The 22,217-nt window shown below is 39.2% G+C and overlaps 1 protein-coding gene across 1 annotated transcript in view; it reads left to right on the top strand.

Annotated features, from left to right (window-relative positions):
* The first annotated feature begins 7,353 nt into the window (after positions 1–7,353).
* The window catches only part of QSER1 (glutamine and serine rich 1), a 60,732-nt gene continuing 45,868 nt past the window's right edge, over positions 7,354–22,217 (top strand). The window contains 3 exon segments of the mRNA XM_045290940.1: positions 7,354–7,519; positions 7,848–8,009; positions 14,400–18,086. Of these exon segments, the coding sequence (XP_045146875.1) occupies positions 7,354–7,519; positions 7,848–8,009; positions 14,400–18,086 (4,015 nt within the window).

Genomic DNA, 22,217 nt, shown 5'->3' with positions numbered 1-22,217 from the left:
GCACATAGATCTATTTCCCCATCCTCATATATAAATATATTATATATGTACATACCTTTATCTAGACCCCTATAAATGCCCTTTGCCTCACAGCTCTTTACTCTATTTCTTTTTACTTTTCTCCTGTCCCACCGTCATGCTCAGTCCCCACCTGAGTTTCAGCAATTCCTCTTGGTTACATTACCCTTGATCACGCCCTACCAGGCCTCCCACACCCTCCTCACCACTGATTTGGATCACTTGTTCCCTTGTCTCTGGGTTAACACCACTATTCCCCCCCACACACATACACCCTGCCATGTCCCCCCAGAACTGTCAGTCCCGTTGTTTTCTCTTCCAAATTGTTCATCCAGCCTATCTTATTTAGACAGGCCTGCAGAGATAATAATATGCACAAAAACAAGACAGAGCAAAATCAAGCAACAATATACAACAAAACAACAACAAACCAATGACAAAAAACAAAACAAAACACAACAAGAAAGAAAAGCTTGTAGTTAGTTCAAGGATTGTTTGTTGGCCTTTAGGAGTGTTTTCTAGTCCTGTCTGTTGGGGCACCATGCCCTGACCCCAAAGTCCACCTTCAGCATTCTCTGGGGACCTCGCCGCTCCGTTCCCTTGCTGTTCTGTTGCATCCCCTTAGTGTTTTGCCTCGGTGTGGTGGGATCAGATTGGGTACGATTCCCACACTGTGTCTATGGTATTGTCTTATGTAGGGCTATGGGTCAGTGAGGGGTGTCATGTCTCATTGTGGGACTGGTCATATGGTCCTCTCTGTGGACAGGCTGCTCTAATTGGGAACATGGTCCTCACAGGCTGGTGGGCTAGGATGTGCTCCACTCTATCATCCTCCCACTTCATCTGCTCCCGGGTACTCCGATTAGATATGTCCGTCTCCCGGAGCTGCAGATTCAATGCCGTCCTTTGAAATAAATTCTTCAGGGGGAGGGTCAGGTGTCCACATAGTAGTTGGGATTGGGGCCTTCCCCCAGACCTCTCCACTTGTTCCATACTCCACGCCGGCATGTTGCATTCACATCTTGGAGCACTGGGTTGAAGTCTGGTGCCTCTTTCCCCGTGGAGATATAAACAATACCCTCCCCTTGGGGGGTTAGTGTCCTGTGCCCCCGCTACCCATTTCTCTTTTATTATTTTTTTTCCTTTCCCCACCTCCTTTTTAGTTGTCTACCATGTGTATCCCTGTTTTAATCACATTTTTTTTCTTTAAAAAAATGTTGATGTTGACTTAGCCATGCTGTGTTCAGCCACCAAATCAGAGGAGGTGACCAGGTTCAGATTTCGCAATTCTTTTTGACAGGCCTGGGTGCTTTCTTCTTTTCTTTTCAGTTTTATTGCCACAGAATCCACATATCATACAATTCAATAGTACAATCATGTCAAGAATTGTACAGTCACTAACTTAGTCAATTTCAGAACATCCCCCCAATTAAGTTACCTTTAAAATGAGTTGTGTAATCATATTCAGTTCTAGTGCTCCCACCCACTCCCGCCTTCATTGTTTACCCACTATATCCCTTCAACTTCCCCATCTCCCCCCCACATCCCCTACAACCAGTGCATCAGTTATTATCTCATTTCATCCACTCCTTTTGTGCTTCATAAACTGACAAACAATAACCAAAAACAAAGTGGTAAGGATAAAACAGTAATATTAAGATAAAAATAACAATGAGCAAGAAAGAAAAAAACGTCCTCAATATTTTAAAAGCTGGGGAAGGAATTTTTGTCACGGAACAAGCAAGAAATCCTTGCATCTAGAACAAATTCAGGTTGGGTCTAGAGCGGGAGGTCAACTGACCAAATACCAAGTTTAAGCCAGTGTAATCAGGATTACAGTGACCCTGTGTGGTAGTGAGGCTATTCCAGACCTTTTCCTGAGGCTAGAGGGTCTGTCGGCAGCTTAACTGTTCACTGACTCTGCAGGTGGGTTTTGGGCTCCTACTGTCATTCTCCATAGCCTTCCACAAATTGGCTGTTCACAATTTTCTGATACTTTTCCCTTCGTCTTATTTAGATTTTGTTGTAGTCATGTTTAGATCACTCAAGCTGGTATTCTTCTTCCAAATGAACTTAGTTGACTCCTCGCTTAGATGGTACTTGTTTGGATACAAGCTTTCAATTGAGAGCAGGGCACTTTCTGCTCTCTTCACCACACTTTGCTGTAGCACCCTTACCTTCAGCAATCATTTCATAAAGGTGAGTATTGAGCAGGGTCATATTATCAGAACTGTTCTTGGATTGGGGATACAGTTAAGTAGGAGCCCAGAATCCATCCACTTGTCCATGGAGTATGCGCAACTTGGTTTACTCTGGCTGTTGTTTAATGACAAAATTCAAACTCCCGTAGGACATCAGCACCAGGAACAGACCAACCAGCAAACAAAAAACTAAGAGGGCAAAAAAGCTAAAGGGAAGAAAACAACAACCCATATAAACAGCAAAGTACAACATTGTCAGTCATCCCCCTGGGGTAAAACTTTTATCCCCCTGGGGTAAAAGACGATTGCACTGGTGACATCAATTTTCCCCGTGAGACAGCATTCCAGACACTGTTGGTAAGGAGTCGAAGTGAGTACAGATGCACCCTGAGCTACAGCTCATGTGGTGTTGCCCTGCACAGTTTGAAATCTCCCATTCTATTGAGTTCTGTTTACCCTAAGTATGGGGCTTGGTGCCAGGGGAAACCTTCTGGATCAGTTCTTCCATGTGCAGATCTCTGCCCAACAGATCAAAACCTATCATGTCACTGTGAGGGGGGCATTGAGGTACTAAATATATGATGATTCTGTGTCTCTTTCCATTGGACACCTCCTGAGCTGGGGGTTCCACCCGAAGTCCAATGACTGCCACTTCCACAGTCCCAGGGCGGCCATTCTCTGCTTCCACTCCCATCTGAATACCTTAGTCCAAGGGTGCAGGCAACTTCCTTGCAGGGCTTAGTTCATTCAACCGGACCTCTATGTTAAGTCCTTCTAGTGTAGCCCCTGTGTTATGCCATGCTGCCTGCACAGTCAGCATCAAAGGTCATCATGTTGGCTCACTATGAGTTGGGACAGTGATCTCTCTCTAACTATTGAGGTTCTTACAGTTTCCTCTTAGCTTTATTGCTGGCTTCACTAACTTTCTTTGGAGCTATGGTTATCATATTTTACACAAATAAAGAGCAAAATTAAAGCACAGCGATGAATGTTTGAACACCCTAACACAGCACTATATGTTGTGTGCATGAGAGAGGCTCTTTGAAGCATCACCGCTTTGTGTCCATGGCAAGAGATGACACGAGTCAGATTTTCGGTTCAACTACTGAGCAAAGTTATACTGAGCAGATTTTTTTTTTCAAACTTGGCTTTTTGAGTAGTGGAAAATGGAAACTTATGGCTGTTTGACAACTGAGGTATCACTGTAGTCATAAGACTTATACAGCTGTCACCACTGTCACATTTCAGAACATTTTCACCTTGTAGCATTTAGCAGTCCCTAATTTTCTTTTCTCCCCAGCATCTAGCATCAATGAAGCTACTTTCTAGTTCTATGGATTTGTCTGTTGTGGGCATTTCATATACATGGAATCATATGTGGTCGTCTGTGACTAGCTTTGGTGGGGCAGTATTTTTAAGGTTCATCTGTGTTTTAGCATGTATTAATATTTCACTCCTTTTATAGCTAAATAATGATCCATTTTACAAATATGCTACATTTTGTCTATCCATTCATCAGGTTTTGGGCATTTTGGGCTGCTTATTTTTTGGCTTGGACCCCTGAGGGGTTACATGTCAGGCTGCTAAGATGAGACCTGCTGCTCAGAAACCTACAGGAATAGGTCTACTCTGTTCTAGAATCTTTCAATATTGCATCTTGGGGCTTGAATTTTTTTCAGATTAAGATAGGCTGAGCATTTTCTTACCTTTTAGTTTTCTAACTCTAGGGGTGCACATTTCATTGTAATATTTGACTTTGTATTCTCAGGTTTCAGTCTCTACTGATAGCCACTTTTATCTTTTCTTTCTTAACTTCCTTGATTTAACGACCTTTTGCTTTCTTCATGAATGATGTTCGTGATGTCCTGCCACAGCTCATCAGGTCTTTTGTCATTAGTGTTCATTGCAGCAAATATGCCCCTGAGATGTTTTCAAAATTCAAGTCATATTTTGACTGTACTAGACTTGTTTTTGTTTTCTTCAGCTTTGATATAAACTTACATAGGAGCAAGTGATCTATACTCAACCCTTGGCTTGGTTTTAACTGCTGATAATTGGACGCTTCCATTGTCTTTTACCACATATGTACTCCATGTGGTTTCTATGTATTCCAAAAGAAATCCATGGGTAGAGTCACCTTTTGTGTTGTTGAAAAAAAGGCATTTACTATGAACAAGTCATTGGTTTTGTAAAAGTCCATCATGTGATCTCCAGCTTCACGTCTGTCAAGACCATATTTTCCATCTACTGTTGCTTCCTCTGTATTTACAGCTTTTGCGTTGCAATTGCCACTAATTATCAATGCACCTTGGTGGCACGTTTGATCAATTTCCAACTGAAGTTGTTGGTAGAATTCTTTTATTAATTTCTTTCATTAGGAAATAGTGTTCACTAATTTGAATTCTCTGATTTCATAGAATGTTACAACTAAAGGGACCTTAGAGATAATTTTAAGCCATTTTTAAATCATTTTATTAGGGGCTCATACAACCCTTATCACAATACATACATACATCAATTGTGTAAAGCACATTTGTACATTCATTGCCTTCAACATTCTCAAAACATTTGCTCACCACTTAAGCCCCTGGTATCAGCTACTCATTTTCCCCCCTCCTTCCCTGCTCCCCTCTCCCTCATGAACCCTTGAAAATTTATAAGTTATGATTTTATCATATCTTGCACTATCTGATGTCTCCCTTCACCCATATTTCGGTTGTCCGTCCCCCAGGGAGGAGGTTATATGTAGATCCTTATAATTGGTTCCCCTTTCCAACCCACCTTCCCTTCACCCTCCCGGTACCACCACTCTCACCACTGGTCCTGAAGGTATCATCTGCCCTGGATTCCCTGTTTTTCCAGTTCCTATCTGTACCAGTGTACCTCCCCTGGTCCAGCCAGATTTGTAAGGTAGAATTGGGATCATAATAGTGGGTGGGGAGGAAGCTTTTAGGAACTAGAGGAAAGTTGTATGTTTCATCGTTGCTACGTCACACCCTGACTGGCTCGTCTCCTCCGTGAGACCCTTCTGTAAGGGAATGTCCAGTGGCCTACAAATGGGCTTTGGGTCTCCACTCTGTACTCTCCCCCTCATTCACAATGATAAGATTTTTTGTTCTGATGATGCCTGATAACTGATCCCTTCGGCACCTCGTTATCATGCAGGTTGGTGTGCTTTTTCCATGTAGGTTTTGTTGCTTCTGAGCTAGATGGCCACTTGTTTACCTTCAAGCCTTTAAGACCCCAGACGCTATATCTTTTGATAGCCGGGCACCCTCAGCTTTCTTCACCACATTTGCTTATTCACCCGCTTTGTCTTCAGTGATTGTGTTGGGAAGGTGAGCATCATGGAATGCCAATTTAATAGAACAAAGTATTTTTGCACTGAGGGAGTACTTGAGTGGAGGCCCAATGTACATCTGCTACCTTAATACTAAACCTATAAATATATGCACATATGTCTATTTCCCCATCCTCATCTATAGATATATTTACATATGTACATGCCTTTATTTAGATCTATAAATGCCCTTTGCCACCTAGCTCTTTCCTCTATTTCCTTTGACTTTCTTCTTGTCCCATTATCATGCTCAGACTTCTTTTGGGTTTCAGTAATTCCTCTTGGTTACATTACCCTTGATCACGCCCTACCAGGCCTCCTACACCCTCCTCACCACCAATTTGGATCACTTGTTGTTCTCTTGTCCCTGGGTTTTGTTAATACCACTACCTTTCCCTTCACTTCCCCCTCTCCCATGTCCCCCGGAAATGTCGGTCCCATTGTTCTCTCCTCCAGATTGTTCATCCAGCCTATCTTATTTAGACAGACATGCGGAGATAATAAAATGCACAAAAACAAGACAAAACAAAACCAAGCAACAAAAGAAAACAAAACAACAACAACAAACCAATGACGAAAAACAAAACACAACAAGAAAGAAAAGCTTGTGGTTAGTTCAAGGACTTTGTGTTGGCCTTTAGGAGTATTTTCCAGTCCAGTCTGTTGGGGCACCAAGCCCTGGCCACCAAAGTCTATTTTTTTTTGTATTCCCTGGGGATTTCATTGCTCTGTTCCCTTGCTATTGTACACCCTTAGTGTTTTGTCTCGGTGTGGTGGGATCAGATCCGGTGGAATTCCCATACTGTCTCCAGTATTGTCCTCTGTAGGACTATGGGTCAGTGAGGGATGTCATGTCTCATAGTGGGGCCACTTGTTTACCTTCAAGCGGCCATGCGGTCTTCTCTGTGGATTGGCTGCTCTGAGCGGGAATATCTTCCTCAAGGCTTGGTGGGCCAGGATGTGCTCTACTCTCTCTTCCTCCCCCTTCATTTGCTCCCGTGTGCTCGGATCAGACATGTCCCTCTCCCTGAGCTGCTGATTCAGTGCTGTACCCTGAAATAAATTCTTCTGGGGGAGGGGCAGGTATCCACATAGTTGGGATTGGGGCCGCCCCTCAGACTTCTCCACTGGTTCCCTATTCCATTTTAAGCCATTTTTTCATACAGATATGGAAATTAGTTCCACAGTGAGCAAGTTACATGTTTTAGTCACACTGTAAACTGGTAGTACAGCTAGGAGAATGAGTTAGCTTCTCTATTTTCAATGGTAATGCTTTTCTACTGAATTATGCTGCTTTTCCCAGCAAAAGGACTCCTTTTAAGATAAAGTTGAATTAAAGAAAATGCTACATACTGCTATTCTTCCTAGTACCTTTTCAAAATATTTTTCCTATTGTGACAGGTAAGGTGCCTTGGTGGTACAGTAGTTTCAAGTTGGGCTGTGATTTGCATGGTTGGCAGTTCGAAACCGTCAGCAGATATGTGGAAGAGAGACTGGGCTTTCTACTTGTGAACAGTTATAATCTCCATAACCCACAGGAGGTCTATGTGAGTCAGCATTGACTTGACTGTGGGTTGTTTATTTTTTTAATTGTGACAGGTAAAGATTGGACTGATAACTGCAAGGTTGGTGGTTTAAACCTACCTGTCACACTGAGGGAGAAAGATAAGTCTGTCTGCCTCAGAAATCATTCGCTGGTCCCTAGGAGTCAGAGTTGACTCAATGACAGTGGATACTGTGATCATTTTATCAGACTTCTGTCACTTTTTATAGTTGGTGTCCTTGAAATTTTTTATGTGTGTATAGTTTGGGTATGTTTTTGGTCATTGTTTTTTAATGTCCTTTAGTTTGAGCTATGAAGAAGGACATCCCTCACACTCTGAAGCAGATCTCCTTCAGAGACAGACTTTTGCAGCTTCTCATCAGCCTCCTGGATATGCTACTTCACCTCAGCCAACTGGTAACAATTCTCGTGAAATATCATGAATCTGGGACTATTTAGTAAATAAGAAAAATTAAATGTTAACTGTTCATTTAGAAAAGTATGTAGGGTATAATCATGCAATAGAAAATGCTCAAATAATCAATAGATTGTGCAACTTTGGAGATTTTAAATTAGAAACCCGCTTGGTCAAATGATCATTTATTGCTATTTTAAAATTAAAGTTTAGGGTTGTAGAAACTTTTAGTCTCAACTTTTAGAAATTTATTTATAAAATATAGTCAGGGCTATAACTTTTTTTGAGTACATATTTTTTCTTTGAGATCTATTTTCTTTTCAAATGTAGGTCTTTCTGGAATCTTTGAAAGTAATGTGAACAGTGCCGTCACTAACACTAAAGAATCTCCAGTGATGAGTTTTCTCTCTGCTGTTGAATCCCGACCTGCACAGGCTGCTTCTTCAGGAACTACTCTTTTACCACAATTCAGGGCTTCATCCTGGCAGACAGGTAATTAAGTCTACTAAGATTCTTGACCCACGCTGCACTTCATGGCCACACTAAGGTAGAGTTGCTGAGAGCAGTGTTAATTATTTATCTTCCAGTGAACTTTGAAGCCTGGGATTTTTCACATTTTAAAGTCGACAAAGATCACATATTTGTTACTGGCAGAAATTCTGCTTTAGCCCTTGGGTGAAAAAGTTGAAATTGGAGAGGGTAGATTACTGGTAAAACTATATCTTGATAAAAAGTTTATATCTGATGATTTTATAGTTACTTGTCTATTTGAGAGGAGCAAAAATTAAATTTCATTTATTTTACTGACTTCGGGTTGGGTATATGGTATAATAAAATTCAGTCTTGGCATTGAATGATTTTTATTCTTTCATAGTTATCAACATATATAATCACCAAAATATATTTAAAAAATATAAAATTTGCAATGTTTTTTAAATGTAACCAAATTGTCACATTCACCTGTGGATTTATAATACAAGAATTAAAAATGTACCTTCATTTCTATATTGTTTTTCATCTTATTTTATTTTTAAATATAAAAACAAATTGAAAACTTATTTTATTTATAAAATATAATACAAAATTTATTTGTTTATAATTTTAGTGTGAAATTGAACAAAACAATGTTTTTCTTTTGTGATACAGTACAAAGATGAACTTTGCATTTGCTGCAGAAAAATACTGGTGTACTTTTGCAATTTACATTTTTGCATCGTCCTCTGTTTGTGACCTCAGGGTAATGGTGAAGACCATCCAAACGGGCATCTCTTCCAGGGAAACTTCTGGTGGCAGGACCTCTTCTCTTTTGTTAGCAAACTCAGCATCAGTAAACTAGTAGAAGGTCTGCCTCTTTTTTATTGGTCTATTACTTCTTCCTTCAGGAAGAGGAGCTTCAGCGATGCTCATTTTGAACTCTTGCAGACTTTGGATTTATTTATTTATTTTTGGTAACTGAAGGCTCTCACAGTCTCTGCGATAAAGTAGCCAAGAGTTCACAACAGTCACATCTATAAAATGAAAAAATAATTTGTGATAATATTTTTTCGATCTGATGTGAATTCTGTACAGTATAGTTAGCGAGTCTATCAAATCAAGCAGTGTACCCCAAAATTGCTCAAGTTCGTGGCTACTCAGTGCAAAAGGTTAATTGGGACTTTGCTGGATTGCATAAAGATTTGATAGGTCGACAATATGGGTAATGATATCCTTCGAGAAAAATGTCTAAACTATTCAACAGAACGCTTTACTCCCCCAGAAGAATCTATTTGTCCTAACCATTCAGGCACAGGTCTAGCTGTACCGTCTCCAGAAATGTGCCGCCAAAGAGGAATTCTTCGATTTCTTGATGTGGATGGCTTTGAACTTGTACTTATTGGAATTGATTTGTCAACAACTGAAGTTTCTAACTCATCTTCACTAGTATTAACATTACTTACTACGAGGTCTTCTAATTATCCAAATCAGAATAATCGGGCATATATACACTTCCTATCATGGGAAAAAATAAATATTATTATCAAAATAGTTTGAATAGCAATATAATTAAAATTTTATATTATAAAATAAAAAATTTAAATATAATACACATTCTATTTACCAATTTCATCCATATTAGCATCTGGTTCTTTGTCTGAGTCTGTATCACTTCCATCTAGGTCATAAATTTGCCGTTTTCCATAAAACAAATCACAGTCCATGCTGTGGTAATTTGTGTCACCGTCAATTCAAAAGACGAACATAATGAAGTCGTTACATTTCAAAATAGCAGAAATATATAATAAATATAATGTTTTTTATGAGTATTATACCTTTGACATAAAAACTACAGTTTTATGAACATATACTAAATATATCAACACGAAAACTTCACTAGATTGAAAATTATCATAAAATGCACTGAATGTCAACGACCCCTTAACCTCAAACGCACTGTATTAGTCTAGGTACTTTGGAGAAACAAATCCACGGTGACTCATGTATAAGAGAGAGTTTTATGTAAAGAAAAGGTGTATCACGAAAATATCCTAACACAATACTGCCCAAGCCCACAAGTCCAACATTAACCCATTTACCCAACACCAGTCCACAAAGTCCTCCACCTCACAAAACAGAGGCAATGATGCCGACTGCAGGAGGAAAGCTGAGTCCGTGAACGTGTAAGCATCTCAGCACTGGCAAGGGTCTCCACACGGCTGCTCCAGCACCCAGGGCTGCATCGGGATAGATCCATGCAGCTTCTCCTTGGGGATGTCTTGTAGGAAGTCCATCTTGCAAGCTGAAGCAGGGAACTGCTAAGGCAGCTGCACCCGATACAACCATCACAAAACAAGAGACCCGAGAACTAGAAAGGCGAGGCTTCACCACCCATTTATCCCTCCGCCTTTCAACCAGCACCACATGTGATTATCGGCCAGGCTGGCACAATTAACTAACTCACGCACAATCGGTCAAAACATGTGCCATGATTCAAGCATTTTGCCACTAAAATGTGTGACTAGGGGTATGCATAGTACTAGTAAAGTGCGGCGATTTTGTCGACATCATCATCAGCTCCAAAACCTTCATAATTTCTGTACCAGACACATTTCAATTAAATGGTACAAAAACGTCGCTCTTGGCTTTATAGGGTTAACATTTTTTTTGTATTTCAATAAAGACAGGAAAGTTTCTTTGCCCCTACTCCATAAATTCAATTTTATTTAACCTTAGCCAGAAATAGAGATATAGCAATTAGAGTTATAGAAATGGAAGAGAAACATTTAACAAAAGAATTAAAATATATATTTCTGTTTGCTGAATACATAAAACTCCTTCTGTCAATTGACAGATATTTAACAAAACTTTATATTGCCCATAAATGGTTTTTCTTTATCTTATCAATTATTTTGGAAAACTATTGGGGCCTGTCAATTTTTTTTTTTTATCACTTTTCATTTTGGGGGGGAGGGGTCACTTTTCATTTTTATTTGTTTTTTAATTTCAAGTTTTGTTGACATAATTCATATACCATACAATTGAATCGTTTAAGTATAAAAGAGTTATATAATCACTATAATCAATTTTAGACTTTTTTCTTCATTTTTGTATTCATTAATACCTGATTTCCCTACAAACTTTGTTGCCATAACCGTAAGAAACTATTAATCTAACCCTCGTCATCTCCACCCCTTAAAAAAACCCAGCAAAACAAAAACACGAAAGCTCTTAATCCAAAAGAAAGCAGAAAATAATAAAAACTAGAACAAATTTTAAATGGGTGAAAAAATAAAATCCAAATGTATTGCCATTGAGCTGACTGCAACTCCTAGTGCCCTTATAAGACAGGATAGATTTGCTGTGGTGGGTTTAAAAGGCTACATGTAAATCGTTATAGACTCCATCTTTCTCCCACAAATGATAAGATTTAAAATTTTAACCTAAATACATCTGCATTTATCCACTTTCTAATAAACTCTGTCAAGTAACAAGGCTGTTTCCATCCCTGGTCAATGGTTAGAGGGATTCACGTTGGAATTTTGCCAATGTTTTCTGTAAAACGTGTTTATCTTGTATAATGGTTTTTGTTTTTTTTAAGATTTTGGTTTTGTTCCAATATTAAAACTTGATTTTTGTAATTTGACCCTGTATTGAATTGAAATCAGAAGAGCTTTTCAGGTTAATAAGATGGAAGTGCCATCCCAATCTTCCCCAGGGCACCACAGACGTTAAATTGGACCTAAACATTGGGATACACACCACACACATGTATATGGTTGGAAGAGGGTCTGTGTTCATGTGATGTGATAAAGAACATCTTCAGTTGGCTTATCTAAGATTAAAATATGACTTTGAATGCATTTCAAAATTTGCTCTGCTAGCCTCAGAGACGCCCTTCTACACTGATGTAAAATAAGGGAGTTTCAAAAAGTTTGGGAGAATTAACTTTTGAGCTTCCTCATAAATTAACAGTTGTATGTAAAATATATCCTTTATTACTCTCCAGGATAAAGTAATTTCAAGCAATAGAAGCTATTTTAAGCCCTCCATAATTTTCTGATCTTAACCAGTAGCCTAATCCACATTCTAGGCATAAATGTGAGAGTATCAGTTACCACCGTAATTACAATCGGCATTTAGGTATGGTTCACACTTACTGCCACTGAGTCCATTCCAACTCCCAGTGACTCTATAGGACAGGTTTTTGAGACTGTATCTCTTTATGGAAATAGAAAGCCTAATCCTCCTGCAGAGCAGCTGATGGGTTGGAACTACTAACCTTGTGGTTTGTAGCTCAATGTGTAACCCACTATGCCAGCAGAGCTTCTTAGGTATGGTTGTGACATATATAACTAAAACATGTTCTTACGTTAGAGTAAACATTATGGCTAAATCAATTTTGTATAGCTTTAAACATTGTTAAATTCCAGTTTTTTTATTGCTGTCTACTCTTTATAGTTCTACTCTCCGTACAAACACACATAGAGAGAGGAGGTATGTGATGCAATGGAAGGAGCAGTAAATTAAATAGTTGGAGTTTGATGAGTGCTACTATGCAACTTTCTGACCTCAGACAAGCCACATCCCCTCTCAAGAACCAAGTTCTCATCACTATAGCAAGGGAATTGAACTAGGTTATTTTAATAGTTTATACCAGTTCCTATGATAGATAGTAATTTCAAATGCTATTATTTCGTTTAAGTGCCTAGATATTTTCTTTCTTTACAACAGTAATACTTTTTTGACATTTTATGGAAAGAAATGAGGGAATGTTTTTTTGAGTCAGGGAATCTTCCCAATTTTTTTTCTTTTTAATAGTAGCTTACTTCAAAATATTTGAACAATAAAAAGATATATAAACTGGAAAATAATAGCTCATGAGTATTAGTGATTATCTTTTTTAAAGGAGTTAGCATTTTGTTATTTCTTTTTCTTAGATTTTTAAAACTGCTAACAGAAGCAGTTGGTAGTTTGAACCCACCCAGTGGCTTCACAGGAGAAAGTGAGCAATCTGTTCCTATAAAATATACGGCAAAGACAACCCTAAGGGCCGTTCTGCTCTGGCATGGAGGTGTCAATATGAGTCGGAATCTGCTTGGTGACTCACGATGCAACCTCTGTTGATGAACATTGGTTCTTTCCACTTGCTATTGTTCGGTGCCATTGAGTTGGTTTCAACTCACTGTAACTGTATGTAAAATAAAGCATAATATTGTCCAGAGCTATGCCATTCTCACAATTGTTGCAATGTTTGAGGTCATTATTGCAGCCACTGTCTCAATATAGTTTATTGCACGTCTTAATTTTTAACACTGACCATTTTGATGTCCTTCTTCAGGGACTGGTCTCTTCTGATAACATGTCTGAAGTATGTGAGATAAAATCTCACTGTCCACCACTTGTTTGTCACTTAGTGGTACTGTGGTGGCTTGTGTGTTACTCTGGTGCTAGAAGCTATGTCACTGGTATTTCAAATGCCAGCATGGTCACTCAAAGTGAACAAGTTTAAGAACAGGCAGTGAAGAAGGACTTCGCTCACCACTTTGGAGGAAGCAGCAGCTGAAAATCTTATGCATAGTTTCAAAGCATTGTCAAATACTGAAAGCCTAACCAAAGGAAGCAGAATATTATCAAGATGGTGCCAGAGGGTGGGCCCCTCAAGTCCAAGGGCACTCAAAATGTGCCTGAAGAGGAGATGCTTTTTGGAGGGGAATCAACCATGTTGACTTGAGTTGGGTAAAGTCTATGGGAGTGGACGCTTTAGGATCTTCATTTGCTGATGGGGCACGACTATAGGTAAAGAGAAACAGCTGCAAAAATCTTCTAATAATTGTAACTGGAATGTGTGAAGTATAAATTTAGGCAGTGAAAAAGAGGAAGGCCCTCAACTACATTGACACAGTGGCTACATCAATGGGCTCAGACATAGGAATAAGTGTGAGGCTGGAGTTGGATCACGCAGTGTTTTATTCTGTTGTGCATAAGTTTGCTAAGGGTCAAGGCTGACTCAGGTAAAATGTAAGCAATTTAGTGTTTCATTTTTGATACCATGTATGTTTGTATTTTACATTGGGATTTTAGGGTAAATTACTCAATCAACTACATGTAAACTCATGGCAGTGATCATCTTGATATTTTTGTAACTTTATTTTTGCTTTAAGAAAGCCAGCTATTTTGAAATGGAATTTTTTTTAACTGTGCAAGGAGAACAAATTTATTAGAGTTTTCAGTCTTACAGAGATTTTGATGGGCTCAAACTTATGCAGCTCACTACTATGAAAACTTAGAAACGGTCTTTAGAAGTTTATGAAAAGATTCCATTTTCCATGAGCTTTTTGAAGCCCCTTTGTCTGTTAGTATATGTGCTGAGATTTTATAAAGACCTTCATTTTTTTCTCTTCATAGGTATGCATTCCTCAGCAGCAACCGAGCTATTTGTTACGGGGCCTTTGCCAACCACTGGAACCCTTCCACCCTCTGCCCTCTCCACTTATCAGCATCCTACCACCTTTAGCAACAGAAACTTTGCTCCCACCTCGCCTTTGGTGCTTCAGGATTCCACTTTTAGCACTACATCAAATGGAATTGTAAACCCTCATGATCCTTTGCTACCGATCAAGACGTCCCAGGGAACTGTTCCGTCTGCTTTGGCGTTTGAGCGCCTGGGCAGTTCAGCGTTAAGTAATAGCACACCACCTCAGTCTTCAACGTATCGCTCAGCTCAAGAGTCAGCACCCCATCTTTTACAACCTCAGTTTAGTTTGTTGCCTTCAGCACTTGGAGGAGCTCAGCAAACTCCTCAAGCCTACAGTCCAACTCTCTTTCCTAGTTCTACTGCCTCCATGGAAAGAGCTCTTCTTCGAGAATGTAGTGTTATCAAACACCACCAGCGGCCTTCTGGTACCCAGTCTATTCAGGCACAACTGACTGGTTCACAGCATTCCTTACATAGTTATCTATCAAATGCAAGTGTAGTTAGTTTTCCCGAAACAACCAGGCAGTCCTCTTTATCCTGTAGCTCAATTGGAGATTCTACTCAGGTGAGCAATGGAGGACTGCAACAGAAGACCTCCCAGGTCTCAGTGGAACTTGCTCAGTCTTACTCTTCTGCAATTCCATCACCAGGGTATCCTCCTTCTACAAAAGGAAAAAACTGTTCTGTAAAACAACCACCAAGGCCAACTAAGACACCCAAACCTCAAAGTATAATTCCTCCTTTGCAAACACTAAACTATTCCAAACCCTTACACAACCAGAGTTCTGTGATTCCGGGCCAAGCACAAATTTATTCTACAGCGCAGCTACCAAGCCTTTTATCGGTTAGTCAGTCCCAGAATTATGGTTTAGTACAACCACAGAATGTGCCATCTATTGTTCATTCACAGGTTTATAGGTCTAGCAAGGTGGAGAAGTTGCCGTCCTTATATAAAACATTGGCTTTTTCAGGTTCGTCTCAGACTATAACTTCTGAAAATCAGACACTTAGTTATTCTTCTAATCAACAACCGGTATTATCTTCAGTTACAAGTGAGAATTACCCTGCCCAAACTAGAGACCTGTCTTCAGTCAGTCAATCCCAAAGTTATTCATCTGGTCACTCTCAGGGTTTATCCCCAGTTAGCCAGTCACAGGTTAGCTACTCATCTCAATCACAAGTTATGTCCATTGTTAGTCCTTCAGACAGCTATGCTTCAGGCCAGTCCTTAACGTTAACAGCCCCCTCTCTTTCTTACTCTTCTGCCTCCCGGGCTCAGAACTTGCCAGTGTCTAGCCCAACCCAGAATTACATTTCTTTGCATTCTTCCCAAAATGCTCAGACTCAAGGGTCATCGTCTCCCCCAGCCCAAAAGTATTTGCCTGCTGTCCAGTCAACATCTTTTGCATCCTCTCCTCATTGTCAGACATTACAGAATAACATACCTTCCCCCGATCTAAAGTCTTTTTCTGAGAGAAAACTTGATTCAAATGTTTATACATCTTCAAAGCAAGAAGGTGATTTTCCAGTGCAAGACTTACAGGTGTTACAGACGCAAACACCTCTTGAGTCATCAACGCAAAGACTATCTGACGGAGAAATTAATGCTCAAGAATCAGCTTATAAGGTATCAAAAGCAGATGACAGGTATCCTCAGAGTGTAATCAGAAGTAATTCTCGTCTGGAAGATCAACTTGGGATTGCCCTACAAGGGTCAAAAAAAGAAGAAAGCATGGTTGGACCAGTGACACAACTTAATCAACAAATTGGCCAGGTCAATAATACATCAACTCTTGATGTTAAGAAGGCAACTAATTTAATGCAAGCCTCACAGATAAGGTTGAATACAAAAGACCTAAATGAACAGCATTCTCTTATGCATAAGGTACAGGAAGCCAAGATCCAGGAACAGCATGATCAAATAATTAATACTTCATCTCAGATTCCGCTTCCAGCTCCTACTTTAGGGCATGGCCATCAGGTGTCTATTCCTAATGCGCAGGTTCTTTTAGACTCTGCTTGTGATTTACAAATTCTTCAGCAGTCTTTACTGCAGGCAGGTTTAACACAAGCAAAGACATCTTTACAAGTACAGCGTGTTCAAAGTCCTCAACAAATAGTACATCCTTTCCTTCAAATGGATGGTCATATTATTCAGAGCAATGGTGAACATCCTCAGCAGCAACTCCATCCTCAAAATTCTGAAATTTTGAAAATGGACATCTCTGAGTCTTCAAAATCATTACAACAGCATCTTGCAACAAAGGACCATTTTAATGCAACAAATCAGCATGATTCCAAGAATCAGTTTGTTTCTCTGGGATCAATATGTTTCTCCGAGGCAATGCTTCTTAGTGATGAAAGAAGTATCTTATCGAATGTAGATGATATCTTAGCAGCTACAGCAGCAGCGTGTGGAGTTACACCTTCTGAGTTTTCCAAGTCAGCTTCAGGTGAAACCATTCAGGCTGTTGAAGATGGTGATCCTAAAGCTCAGTTTCAGCAGACATTAGATGCCAGGCATGTGACTTCAGATTTTAGCTCTATAACAGCCACAGTGGGAAAGCCCCAGAATATAAATGAAATTCCTTTAAATGGAAGTCAGATTGCCATCAACCTTTCTCCACAACCTACCATTCAGTCAAAAATAACTCTTGATCAAAAGCACATTGAAAGACGTGATCAAAATGTAGCATCTAAAGTAACTTTGGTTGGATCAAGTCATGAAGACCCCGAGCAAAGTTCTGGCTCTAACAAGAAACAGTCTACTACCAATCATGAATCTGAAGAAAACAGTGAAGTTCCTGTTGATAATATACTAAATAATAACAGAAACCAAGAGCTTGTTTCTAGTAGTAGAAGTATAAGTGGAGAGAGTGCTACATCAGAGAGTGAATTTACTTTAGGGAGTGATGATAATGTTGTGCCCATGAATCCGACTAGGAGTGCACTTGCTCTGTTGGCCATGGCCCAACCTGGGGATGCAATCAATGTCAAGATTGAAGAAGAAAACCAAGACTTGATTCATTTTAATGTTCAAAAGAAAAAAGCTAAAGGGAAAGGGCAAATTAAAGATGAAGACAGCCATAATCAGAAACAGGTGAAAAGACCTACTCAAGGCAAGCGCCAGAATCCCAGGGGAACAGATATGTATTTGCCATATACTCCTCCTTCCTCAGAAAGCTGCCATGATGGTTATCAGCATCAAGAAAAAATGAGACAGAAGATAAAAGAAGTAGAGGAAAAACAGCCAGAGGTCAAAACAGGATTTATTGCCTCTTTCTTAGATTTTCTGAAATCTGGGCCCAAACAGCAGTTTTCCACTCTTGCTGTACGAATGCCTAACAGGACTAGACGGCCAGGGAACCAGATTGTTCGTACACTTTGTCCCCCGCCACTTCCAAAGACTTTATCTACAACACCCATGTCTTTAGGGTCTGAAAGTGGGAATAACAGCCCATCAGAAAAAGTTGATAGTGAACTTAAAAACTTGGAACAAATATCTTCCTTTTCTTCTGATGATGAAGATCCTGCAGCATGCAGTCATGATATTTATAAAAGCATCTCTACTACCTTACCTGCTTTGGATGCTACTTCTGACAAAAAGAAGAAAACAGGTAAAGTTTTAAAGTTTATTCATAATTACAACTTTGCACAATTTTCTGTTTTTGAAGTGACAGACTGTAATTTAGGCTTTCTTGGTGTAAAACAGTTCTGCAAATAACTTTTCGGGACAAAGTACATAGGTAAGGGTCTTTAATATTCCTTGCTTATTGGAATGTGCCTGGTTTTATATAGTTCTGGTCTTGACTTTTTATCACATGCAGTATAACTGACACAACATGCTATCTAGCCTTCTCTAATGTGAGGCATCTTGGGGTAGTTTATGGGGATAAGGGATCATATTGGAGGTCCTGCTGTGATAATAAGCCAGTATATTTTCTTAGTATGCCACTTTTAACTATTTTATTGTTAAATTAGGCAACATATTATGTACAGGTTATATATTATGATAAAGATTTTTAAAACTCTGGTGGTTGCAGATTATATGCCCAAATATTTGAGTGCATGCTTCGTTTTAGTTTCCATTTTCTTTTGTCAAAAGTGACATGCTTTAAGGAGCAGTGCTTTTTGTAAACAGTTGCCAGTTAAATTTGTTTTTGCTTTCGTCTTTTCCCTGCCGGTCAGCATTTATTTACCTTCTTCTTCCCCAGTAGTTTTATTCACAAGTAATTTACTTATCATGTAATCCAATAGTTCAATCATTCAACCATATCACAGAGAATTATACAATCACCCCCACATAAATTTTCACTCTCCCTCATGGTCAACTCACCTTTAAGGTGATGCATGGAATCACAGTCCATTCTAGTACTCCCTCCTGTCATCATTACTTACTCCTGAAATCCTCTTTCCCTCCCTGCTCACCCTACCAACCAGGGCAGATAAGTATTGAACTTACTATTTTAAGGAAAAAATACTTGGGATATTAATATAGCTACCACTTCTGAACTGCAAACTAGTAGCAGTGCTGAGAGGTGTGCATTGATATCTCCAATATACAGATGATACAACTGAGTGTAAATAAACTGACCTAGGTGTCAACAATTAGTAAGAGAGCTGGACTCTGAAACCAGAAAGGTTTGGTTCTAGCACTTCTATTCTTACTCAGCTTTCATATAAAAAGAATGGTGCTTTATGAGTTAAGCCTGGTATTGTGGTATCTTCTCTGCCTCTCTGAACTTGAGACTACCTTTTACTATTAAACTCAGTTAACATTTGGTATCCCAAGTAACACCATAAATGCCTGCTAATACATTTCTTTAGAATTCTTATTTGGCTACAGAGGGGAATTAACATAATAAAAAGTCAGTCATAGAATTAAAGACTTTAGGTTTAAAGCTAATCTTAATAGGGCTTTACATCCCTCATCCCCACTCATAATATTTATATGATAATATATATTATATAGTATTTAATATATATGATAGTATGTAATAATTAATTATATTCCTTTTATGTTACGAGAAAAAACCTTTTATAATCTCTAATCTAAGATTTTCTTCCAGGTAACCATTATTATCTCATGTTTAGTTAAAATCCGTATCATCAATTTACACACTATCATCAAGGGGATTCTGTTTAATAGCTACCCCATGTATCCAAAACTGTAAACCTATTTGAGAAGATAGCTTGTCTTTCTCCTTCAGGGGGTTTGGTGGTTTTGAACTAGCTGCTGACCTTGCAGTTAGCACTTCAGCCCTTATATACATATGTACACACACACACATACCTACATATATACATACTGATTATTATTTCATTTCCAGGCACATCTCTTTGTTTCATGGAGAAGAAATAAAAATAATATGTAAAACTATCTCAAATCTGTTAGTTTCATATTCTGTTTTCCTGCTCCACTGACTTCTTTCTTCAGCCATGACTGTGTTTCTCATTGTTTCATAGTCTAGCGAGCCCCTTCACAGTGGTGGGCCTCCGAACTTGCTTTCCACTATCTAGGTGCCCTCTTCATTTTTAAGGCCAGTGAACAAATAGTTCTCTTTTTGGACCATCTGTAAAGTCACTCCAAATGGGGATTGATGTTCTTTTCTTCTGAATCCCCACAGTTCTTAAATATTTGTGAAAACTTTTATTGATGTTTTATTTATCTATCTAATTACATTAAAGTAAGTCTCTTTAGGCCAGCAAAGTGTTATGGTTAAAAATTTTGCCTCTGGGCTTTAATTACTTTGGGTTCAAATTCTGGCTTAATAGCTGTGTGACTTATGGTCTGTAGCTCATCTGTAAATAGGCGATAATGATACCGTACATCGTATCTACCTCCAGAGATAAAAAGCATTTAAGTTGACACATTAGTTTATTGTGACTGTACCCTGGCTCAATGGCTAAACATTCAGTTGCTAACTTAAAGGAACCCTCCCAGAAGCTCTGTAGGAGAAAAGACTTAGTGATAAACTCCTATAAAGATAACAGCTCAGGAAATGCTGTGGGGCTGTTCTACTCTGCCCTGTAAGGTGGGTCACTGTTAGTTAGAATTGGGGAAAGGGCACACAGCAACAACACGATCATCTTTGTATAACTGAGGCCTGAAACCTAGTCAATATTCTATAGATGTTTAGTGAATAAATGAGTTTATGTAAAAGAAAAATGGGACATTAAAGTGACTGTGGATTAAAGTAGCTGAGCTTTGCCTTAATTTTGTGGCTTGTCTTCTGAGTTTTGCGCAAATGACAATGTCAGATAGTTGGAATGAAATCACAGAGAGACTATGAAGGGCTTATTGTACTCCACATTCTATGGTCCATGGTAAATAAGAAGGTGTGAGCTATGGACTGATACCAACTTCTAATCACTTGTAAAATTTCCAGAATATAGGCTTTTTTTAGCTTTTCTGTCCTGCTGTAGCCAGTCTTAGTATGTTGTAAAGGAGAAGTCCTTAGTTACAGATGTTTCCTCTTATTTGTTGATTTTAAATTATCCACATGACTAAGAGAACATATTACATGTTTTAAAGTACCTGGGTGGCATAGTGGCTACGAGTTGAGCTGCTGCCAGGTCAGCAGTTCAAAACCACCAGCCACTCAGGACTTTCTTCTCCCATAAAAGGTTACAGTCCCAGAAACTCACAAGGGCAGTTCTGGCCTGTCCTAGTGGGTTCCTCTGAGTTGGCATCAACTCGATGAGAGTGAGAATGTAACGTACTAGTGTTTTCTAGTAAATAATTTTTGTGATGAATAATCTGATAATGATTTCCCTATTCATGTCCATTATGAACTTGAATTATGAAAAATCCAATGGACCATAGGCTAAGATCAATGTAAACTGAATGATACAGTCAGGAAAGAATATATTTACAATATAATGACCAGTGGGATATATATTTATATGCAGAGAACCCACTACTGTCTATTTAATTCTGACTAAGCAACCTTACAGCACATAGTACTGTTCCTTGGGGTTTCAGAAACTAAATCTTTTCCAGAAGAAACCGCCTCATCTTTCTTCCCATGGAGCAGCTGATGGATTTGAACCAATGAACTTGATGTATAGCAGCTCCATGCTTAACCCATTGCACTACAGGATCTTTAAATAGGGAAGGTATACTTAAATGCTGGAACAAAGGCTACCTGGTATTCTTTTTTTTTTTTTAATTAGGTCTCTAGAGTTTTTTTGGTTTTTTTTAAAACATTTTATTAGGGGCTCATACAAATGTTATCGCAATCCATACACACATCAATTGTGTAAAGCGCATTTGTACATCATTCTCAAAACATTTTCTCTCAACTTAAACCACCAACATTAGGTCCTCATTTTCCCCCTCCCTCCCCGCTCACCCCTCCCTCATGAGCCCTTGATAGTTTATAAAGTGTTATTTTGTCATATCTTGCCCTGTCTGACATCTCCCTTCACCCACTTTTCTGTTGTCCGTCCCCCAGGGAGGAGGTCACATATAGTTCCTTGTAACTGGTTCCCTCTTTCCTACCCACTCTCCCTCTACCCTCCCTGTTTCGCCACTCACACCACTGGTCCTGTAGGGCTCATCCGCCCTGGATTCCCTTTATTTTCACTTCCTATCTGTACCAGTGTACATCCTCTGGTCTAGCCAGCCTTGCAAGGTCGAATTCGAGTCATGGTAGTGGGAGCAGGGAGGAAACATTTAGGAACTAGAGGAAAGTTGTATTTTTCATCATTGTTACATCGCACCCTGACCGGCTCATCTCCTCCCC

The sequence above is a fragment of the Echinops telfairi genome, unplaced genomic scaffold, assembly GCF_000313985.2.
Source record: "Echinops telfairi isolate 266 unplaced genomic scaffold, ASM31398v2 ScPeMD7_60;HRSCAF=208, whole genome shotgun sequence".
Lineage (NCBI taxonomy): Eukaryota > Metazoa > Chordata > Mammalia > Afrosoricida > Tenrecidae > Echinops > Echinops telfairi.
The sequence above is the reverse complement of the archived record's forward strand: the minus strand, read 5'-3'. Positions and strand labels throughout refer to the sequence as shown.